This window comes from Anopheles ziemanni, chromosome 2, assembly GCF_943734765.1.
Source record: "Anopheles ziemanni chromosome 2, idAnoZiCoDA_A2_x.2, whole genome shotgun sequence".
NCBI classification, from domain to species: Eukaryota; Metazoa; Arthropoda; class Insecta; order Diptera; family Culicidae; genus Anopheles; species Anopheles ziemanni.
Window position 1 is genome coordinate 33,856,695 of NC_080705.1, and position 9,776 is coordinate 33,866,470.

A 9,776-nucleotide genomic window follows, 5' to 3' on the forward strand; every position below is an offset into this window, starting at 1 on the left:
CCAAGAGTGGCGGAAGGAAATTACGTAATACTGAAGAAAGCTCCCGAAAAAACCCCCGAAAAGGAAGAAAGAAAAGCAACAATCTGACAGCTGAAGCTAACAAACTTGACCGTATCGAACGCTCCCGACTCGGGGGGATTCTGGCTCGTTGTTTTTCCTTCAGGCACCCATATTTTCTTCCTTCTTCTCCCCTATCGCTGTACCGCCCCTCTATCGGCGCCATTAAGTGTGGCCCATGTTTGTCTGCTTAATGATTTAAGGACATCTTTCCTCCTTCCGCTATTCGGTTCGCTTCGGAGACGGACATCCTTCCGTGTGTCCTTGGCCGGCGTTTGGGCGCTCTTTTCGTTACCGATCTTCTCTGCGTCGGGACCGAAGGACCGAACTCCCTTCTCCAATTCCCAAAAATGAGATTAGAAGGAAGCAAACCCCCCTTGGCAACCGAAGGCGAGGGAAAATCGAAACGATGCTCGGAGAAAGAAAAACTAGCAAAAACAAGCGCCGCTCCGATCAAATGAAAATGAAATGAATCCAGCCGACAGCCGGCGACGACGCCAACGCCGGTCGGACAAGGGTTGATGTCTCTGGGGGACAAACAAATTTGTGAGAGGTTGATTTGTTGCGGTGTTGTGCCTTCCGACTTTCGGTGAGAGACGATTGGAGAAGATTTTTGTTTCGTTTTTTAAGACCATATTTGAGCCACCACCACCATATATGAAGGAGATTAGTCCAGGTTTTTCCCTTCGGTTGGCTTTCTTTTTCCTAAAATTGTATCTCGAATTTGACATTGGTTTTAGCAAATAGAAAGGACCGGAGCGAGTAACATCAAATTAACTTCCATCTTTTATGCAACCGGTCGATCCGGCCCCTGCCTTCGGAGGTTGGTTTTTTATTAGGAACCGGTCTGCCACACCGGGGCATAATGCGATCAACGATGGGAAACACATCGGAAAAGGGGTATCGGGAAGAAAACCGAAACCATTTCCATCAGAACCAGGCTCAACAGTACGTCAACCCGTTGGCGAACGAAAAGCTTGTAGCTCCATTCTTCCACACCTCAGCGGCAGAGTATCTAAACCGAGACCATTAGGCGATGCTTTCTCCGGCTGCCAATTGGTATGTCAATTTTTGCCACCCTCTCCTCTTCTTCCTACCCTCCCCCACCGAGGTTACCCACCAGTTGCGCCATACAGGCACGAAAGAAATCAATAAACGAAACCACTCGGGAGGTAGTTGAACATTACTGGCGGCAAAACAAGCGTTTTTCAAGGAACAAGGATCGACCGCTTTGCTAAACACAGGCTTACTAAGGCACGCACACACATACACACACACATACACCCGGTTGCATTAATTCTTCGACCAATTAGAGAGAGGGAAGAGAAAGACGATGAAAAGGCGTGAGAAATGAAATCAATTAACGACTTCACGAGACGATGTAAAACCTCCTACTTACATCGTTGGTGGTGTTCGTTGTTGTGCAGAGCCACTCAAAATATCAATGCTGATTTGCTCGAGACTCAATCAATCACTTATTACCCGCGTGCTCGTGACGTTTGGGGAAATATGCTATGTTAAAAAAACAAGGAGTTGTATAAAAACAGCAGCCACCTGAACCTAATTTCCCCCCCGGAACGGAACAACAATGGGCTGATGGTGGGTTTTCAATTACCACAAATGAGAACGGTGTTACTTTGGTGCAGGGTGTGCGTTTTGCCAATTAGTGGCGAACAGCAGCGCTCGCAGTCTTCGATTGAAAGTGTAACATAAAGACGAACACGAAAAGCGGTAGAATGATTGACAGAATTGGAGATAGTGATTAACAGACGCTACAAGCAAAAGGAAAAAGGAAAAAGGAAAATGGATTTGGATGCACATTTCACGAGTGTGCGTTCGCGTGCGCAGCATCCTTCACCCGAAACGATGATTTATTGCACCCGATTCGAGTTACACTTTATGTGTAAAAACGAATTGAACTAAAGCTGAGATTACAACCTTCGGAACAATGTTTCCACTTCCATCGTTTCCTTTTTCCGGTACTTTGATCGGCTATTTTATTTTCTTCTTCCTTTGAATCCATAGTAAAACGCATCGAAAAAGTAAAATGTATTTTCCACCCGACTGCAACTGCACTTCCCATCGCTGTTTTAGAGAGAGGAGCCGTTGAGGGGACGGGTGGTATAGGAGGGAAAACTTGTTTCCCGGAGCGTACTACACACGCACGTAATCAATCATTCCATCAACACGGGGTTCTGTTATCGGTTGGATTCGACACAACGCAACGCCATCGAGTAGTAGGGCTCGTCCATCCCTCCCCTCTCTGGGTTGTTGTTCTTCCTTCCACTACCCTCCCCCTTTTGCCCGGTGGTCGTGGAACGCTGACCATAGACAGTAAGAGGTTGTTAATTGTACGTTCACGTTTGCTAGGAGCGACAACGAGCAGCCAACATCGCGCAGGAAGGCACCAGTGGCTCGGATCGGGGAAGGAAAATCGTGAGGCTTTTCCTTCTGGTTGATCGCACACACCGGCGCAGCGTGTGATTTTTCTCCACCATACACAGCCCCTTTGGCGGTGTTAAATGTAGATACGCGTTCGTTGAGGAGTTTACGACCGAAAAAAGGGTTTCCTACAAATCGCACGATCAAGGGCTCCATAAATAGCCTTCCCATAAATAAACATTGGACGTTAAAACATTCGCAAAAAATGTATATTCAGTTGGAAATTTATTTGGATATCAATAAAGTGAAACAAATACTCCGCTCTTTAATTATGCAGCAAAATATACTCGAATTAAGCAATAACCACAAACACACAATCACACTCATAAACATAAACCCATTCCGCTCGGCCAGCAATTGTTTCAATTAGTTTGGCTTATAATTTGATAGTTACGGGAATACCTTCATGATGTTATGGTTGGGGATTTGTTTATTTTTGGTTTTCGTTCGCATATCTTTCCGCACTCTTTCGCACCCTTTGGCCGTGCTTTGCCGCGGTGGGTGCAGTTATGATTTGCTTTTTCACTAATGAGTCTCTCTCCTCTGCTGCAGTCAGTGCACCGGTCGAAAGTAGCAAGAACACGTGGGTAATTAAAATAGCAAACGCTCCACCAGAGCGCGATACGCGGGTTTGTGCGAAAAGGTTCGTACTTTACTGGAAGGGTTGGCCCCTTGTGCTGCTGCTTTATGGAAACAAATAAACGCACAACACTCGATATTGATACCTTTTCTCCCTGTTTTGTACGGGAACATTGAACAAAACAACGATACAGTTTGTGTTCGCCTTAGTTGATTTTGTTCTCAGCAAAATTATTTATCGTAATGATTTCAAAAATTTCTTCAACAATCATGCTAGAAATGTATATTTTTTGTACAGTATCACGACTATCAACCTATACATTTTTCTGTTTTAACAAGTTGACTGCCATGACTATCATTTTTGATAGCCCGCTGTCATTAGTTCTAAAATATTCGTTTCGTCTCATAAATAAATGAAAATGCAACATAAACATTAATAGCAGTAGTTGCAACTAAAACACTAATAGTAGTAATATTAAAAACTAATTCTTTGGGGAGCGGAGTCTTTACTCAGCCTTTGAAAATCGTCGATTTCCGAGAATAAATGTTATAGACAAATTTTATCAACAAAGAATTCAACAAAAAAAGTGTGCTAAAATCGCTTGGCAGCCAATGTATTAATTGTACAGTTCATAATATCATGATAAAACATGTAATGATGAGAACAAAAAAGTATAGTTGCATTATAAAACAAGCAAGTTGTGATGAACATGGAAGAAGTGAATCGCTCCTCAGAATATGTTTCCTCAACACCACACGATGCAGTGATGCACAAGAGAAAAGACCTTATGCCACCATACATAGCCATGGTGGTTCATGAACTGTGGCAGATTAAATTAGCACAACGACATATGATCGTTATCCGTGGTCAAGCGAGGGAGAGTGGTTTGCATTCCGTTGTTTCTACGCCTCCTGGAGCGGTGGGAGGGGGGGCACAAACCCACACCCACACGCATAATGGTCCGATAAATGTGCTACAAATCTGTAACGCTCATCATCGGGCAGCATTAAGAGCAACATGAGGAAGCAAAGCAAATCATAAGATTAACGCACTTAAAACCCACCCTACCCGACGAGAGGTGGAGCTATGGTGCAGCTGCCCACCGTCTTTCGCTACTGCCGCACCCATTTTTGGCACGTACTGCGAGTAAATTACTCGATTTGCGAAGGAAATATGAACCGTAAAGAAACCCGTCGGGCAACGGAAGGTTTTTCTACCGGAGACAACCCGAGGCAAGTAACAGGAGAACAAGGAGAGCAGTGACGGGGACGGAAAGGATCATCCCGTGCGCATTTCCACCGCCCGACACCAACGCGTCAAGACGATTTGTTCGTGATTGCTTTCGATTGATGACTCAATGAGCGGGAAGAAAAGAAAATGGGGAACGAAACACCGTAACGAGTGGGTGGATGATGCGGGGTGGGAGGGTGGCGAAACCGGGCGGACTTAATTGATTTGCATCGACATGGTGCATCGACATGGTGGCTCGTTAGAGACGGTCTCGTAGGGCGTCCACACGAAGTAATGGATTAATGTGGGTGTGTGTGTGTGTGTGTGGTCTTTTCAGGTTCGCGCGGGTGGAAAGCCAGCAATCGTAACCGGCGTCCGGCGGAGGTGGATCCACACAAATGGAATGCAATCGCAAACGTAATTGGTTGCAGATTAATTAGAAGTTATTAGTATCAATCTACCACCCGACGGTTAAAACATTATGCACGGTCTCTTGCTTCGGAGCTTCTTCTGTGCGGAGAAAGTGGAAACAGATCAAATTGAACGATCAATATTAACTGTGGTGAAGCATAGCTTTTTCGAGCAACTTACGAAAACTTCTAGCAGAATGTAGAGTTTTAACTTATGCATCTTTTGACGAGATTCATTCATATGAAGCTTTACCCATAAATTCATTCCGAATGATTCATGATTCTTCAATCTTCCACTTTGATGAATCTTAATGAATCTTTGACGAACCATTAATAAATCTTGAAATAGAAAGATGGCAACAATTTTTATATCCGTGGCTTTTCTTTCAAACAATTATTAATCTTTGGGATTAGTGAATCTTTCTTTCAAAGATTCATGAATCTTAAATTTAAAGCAAAGATTCATGAATCTGAACCTAGAAACAAATAAACGGAAACAAACTTGCCTCAGTTATGAGCAATCAATAAAGAAATCCGATACTTGGTTTTAAAATGACTCATTTGTAAATCACTACAGTACGACAGTCCAATGTCGGCGGTTTCTGCCTCGCTGTCTTGTTGGCACAAACAAGTGGATGTAATCCTTGAAATTAAACCCACGGCAATGTGCTTGGCGCCGAGGCTGCAAGCAAACGGAAGGGTACAATATCGATCCCCTTCGAATTTAGCGTGTGCATTACACAACACAGGTTGTTAATCGACAGATAGTTCAAGTCGAAAACATTGCTCAAGATTTACATTAACATTTAGCTGAAAAAATATGAAATTAATTCCATCCTGACTTGGGAGGGGGAAATATTAAAATATTCCCTCCGAGCGTGGATTACAATAATGAAAAGCAAATGTTTAAAATAATCACTTTCCAATTACTACCAAGAGCTGAGCGGAGGAACAGGAACGGTGCGGGGGGTGGAGCAGGCTCCCGTTTCACCAACATCATCCATCATCGTTGCGCAGACTTTGCGCAAACACCGGCGACCCCAATTTTCGCCACCGAACGTCGGGGCGCGCGCGTTCGTTGATCCGCCGGCTCGTAACCGGCTAGAGGATGCATAAACAATCCGTCAAACTGTATTGACGACCTCCGAGGTCTAGCACCACCCACCAATCCACACACACACCAAACCCTCAGGTCCTCGGAAACTTGGACGAGACAATGTTGTCGCGTCTTGCGGAGAAGATTAGTCACTTCGAACTCGAGGAAGCGTCGTTAAATTATTCGTCTACTTAAAGAATAATTTAAATTCGAACTGTGTCCATCATAATGTGGGGTTTAAGCTTGTTTGCATTCTTTTTTTTAACTGATCCGACGCGATGTTGTCGCTGAAACGAACATTCCAGGTCATGGAATAATATGCAATCGCTTTACACTTCCACCAACTGTTAAGATTCACACCGTTTGGAATGTGGAGTGACGCTCTTGCCGAAACATGCAAGCGTATGTGTTCCTTTTTCTCGCACACACTCAGGCACTCCCCATCCGAGATTGCGATTCCAGTTCCGAAGACGAAAACAATTTCATCCGACCGACGACAATAAATTGGGCCCCAGTTAACACGCCTAGACGGTTGGCAAACGAACCAACTGTACAGCTGGTTCAACAGTGCATGAGAGAATCTCCTCGTCAGACCTCGACCTCCATCTCCCTCCGTGAGACCCGGTGCGTCGATTGTCTGCCAAGTTGCTAGACAGTTTTCTCAAGATTTCCTCAAGCTTAGGTCGTGGTCCTTCCCCTTTCCCGCACGCAACATCGTCTGTGTGTATGCAGTGTGTTCTCTCTTTCACTAACTTACTCTATCGATTTAATCCACGGCTAAGAGGGAACGCCGTCAAAGTGTCTGAAATGCGCACGCGGCTTCGAAGCCGGTCTAGGCGCGATCGTCGCGCCGCCAAAGACACGAAAGCCTATATAGTGTATGCGGACGAGCTCTCCGCTAGACGATGAAGGTAACGGCGAAGACAACTCCGGGGACCGCCGTCCAAAGACCCGATCGACCAGACAACTGCCGTCTGCCAAAAACCTGTTTCCCATTTGGACGGCGATTTCCACCACCTTCTCGCCCGCTTCAGGCGCGGGGCGACGAATTGAACAAAAGTTGCAGCATTTGCATGTTTGGTAGGGTTTGGTGATCGGCGTCTTGGCTAGAGCGGCGGCGGCGCCCGGGAAGGGGGTAGGTCCAAGTGGAATGTAGCGACCTTTTCGATCGGCCAAACGAGGGGTGAGTCTAAGACGCGAGGGAGCAAGAAGACACAACCAGGGTGTTCCGTTTGCTTTCGCGAGTCTAGACATGTTTTATTTTTCCCATGCAGCTTGTTTTCGACCGATCACCGTCTAGGCGGGTTGTTATCTTCTTAGCCGCGTTGAAAACTGATGATCCAGCTTGGTTAGATCTTATTGAGGACAAGCGTAGTGGTGATAAAAATTCTTCGGGCAGAAATCTATACCCTCAATACCTCAATTGAATTTTTAATTCAAAATATTCAAAAACTTGTTCCGAAAAATTCCAAAACTTCCAGGTGCTGAGTTGTGTTAAAAGTTCTGTCCAAATAAAAAAATAACTGCGAGACCCTTCGCAACACAGCTTTACGAAAAAGTTACTTTTTGAAGAATTATCAGATTGTCATTTTTTTTTTCAATTAAGTTCATCTGCATTTAGGAACTGGTTATTTTTATCAAACTTTGTACAAACTACCAAAACAAAAAAACCAAACATATTTTGTTTCCCATCAAGGGCTGAAAGTACCTTGTTTTAATTCAAACACAGTGCGTGACAGAGACCAAGATTCAACAGTTGCATTCAAAATGGTTTATAGTTAAAAACCTGGGAGATCTGGGACAGTCTTAGGTTCGAAACTCAACAGAGATCGTACCGTCCCCATTGTTTGAGAACCCAAGCAGTCATCGGTAAAAGTTTACTAAAACTGTAATGGGTCGACATGACCGCTGATGGTACACCAAGGAAGAAAAAAAAGTCAAAGTAAACCTAATCGGAGGAGATGGAACCATACTCGTTTGAAAACAATTGAACACGATCGTTTCAATTACCGAAGGCGCGCTCACCGATCATCATCAGCGTTGAAGTCGAAGTTTACACGCCGTCCCGTCCGACCACGTGCGGATACGAAACACTCGGTGCCAGCTTGCCGTGAGGAAGCAGGCAAATTTAGTCCCCTCACCACCAACACAGTACGCGAATGCCGTAAGATCCGAGCAAAGATCCAGCGCGTCTTGAAGAAAGGGCGGAGATCGACCCGGGGGCCGGTATAGAGAAAAACCGGCGGGACGGGGAAGGATCGTGCATGAACTGGGTCATTGCAGTTCATTCGTCCCGGCCGGCAATCTTCGTTGCATGTCTCGATCGATCATCTACCGGTTCTGGTGTACTACTTCTCTTCAAAAGGCAGTACCACATCAAAATGCACCAGCGTGTGTGTGTGTATGTATGGAAGAGGGATGGGAGTGATTTGCAAATATGATGAGTAAGTGCCAGCCGCGGACCGGTAGAAGGAGGGAGAGAAAGAAAGTGAATGCATTATCGTGCGGCACTAAATCTTATCCCTCTGCGCTAAGTCTAAATGTTTAAAACCTTTTAAAATTCATTCCATTTCTATTATCCCATCATAAAATTAAAACCGGAGCAGATAAGCATTGGTTTCCGCGCACGGAATTGAAATAAAACATTGTTATTAGCCTTATAAATAAGGCTTATTTCGAGTAATTGCAAAACCATTCGCACAGGTTAACAGCTATACCATACCACCCGACCTCTCCAACGTAACGAGACGAATTTTTGCGGGAACAAAAATATATGACGTGAAGATAAGATAAACGACGGTGTGCTTATCACCGCCGAAAAAAGAAATGGTAGATGTTTAATGAAAAGAGGTACGAAATGTTCTTCAACACATACAATCAAACACTCACACGTCGTGATATAAGTGATGGGGTTGACTGGGAAAACATGGGAAGGGCGGTTTTTTTAAAGGTGTATTTACACCCCAAGTACTACACGCTCCAGGCCGACACATAGTATCGAAAACGTTTGCCAACCCATCCGTGGCCACCTGGAGTGCGAGCAAGCACCCCTCACAAGGAGTGTGAAAAAACAGGCGCCTCACCGCGCGCCAGCCTTTTCCGTTCCCTTTTGCTGGAGTACAGAGGAGAAAAAAAACCCAAGATAATTGGAAAAAGTGCATGTCACCTAATGATGAATAACGAAGCAGCAAACATTCTTCGAACTGATTGACAGATTGTGTGTGCCAACTACACGCATGCCGCCGGTTGGGCATGGGGCAGATGTTAGCTGAGACGGAAAAAGTAGAAAACAACCCGTACAGGAATATCCAACGTCCAATCGGTGGAAATAGACACATTGTAGCGTGCGAATGGTCAAATAGTCATCGCTAAAAATATCGTGTACGCGAAAGGAAGCATGGAAAAAAATGAACCGGCATGAAGGAAAAGAGTTGAAAAACTGGAGCCAACTGGTTTGGGGTGTGTGTGTGTGTGTGATTTTTTTTCTTCTTCCCTTTCGGTGGGCATAAAGGGAAGGAGATCGATCATGACCCGGTCATCATTATTCATCACTGGCGCTTCGATCATATTCGAAACCCCTGCACCAAAGCGTTGGTTCGCTGAAGGAGCTTGTTGAACATGAAATGGCTTCTTTGTTCAATCCAACTTCTAAGGAATGATTTCTCTGCCTACAAGCGTAAAGCATGTAAAGAGTTTGTTAAAACTATTAAAAAAACCCTCCAAAGAAATCGTCTGCCCCAAAATCGTAGCAAATGTTCAACACCCCAATATACCTACCTTTGGCAAAAGTGTGCTCGCCGAAGCTGGGCAGCAGAAGCAGGAACATGGCGGCTGAAAGCAGTGAAACCGTCGACCAGCATCGCGGCCCCCTGAGCATCCTACCGCCACCACCAAGGCGTCCAAGTTTGTTCCGCATGGTGGCGAACGTTTCACTACGGTTTGCCACTTTACGATCAATCAC

General features: G+C 45.0%; 1 protein-coding gene across 1 annotated transcript in view; it reads right to left on the minus strand.

The window, feature by feature from the left end:
* The window catches only part of LOC131282527 (TGF-beta receptor type-1), a 66,338-nt gene extending 56,562 nt beyond the window's left edge, over positions 1–9,776 (minus strand). Inside the window, exon 1 of the mRNA XM_058312019.1 lies at positions 9,593–9,776. Within this exon, the coding sequence (XP_058168002.1) occupies positions 9,593–9,731 (139 nt within the window). The 5' untranslated portion in view covers positions 9,732–9,776. The remainder of the gene's footprint in view (positions 1–9,592) is intronic.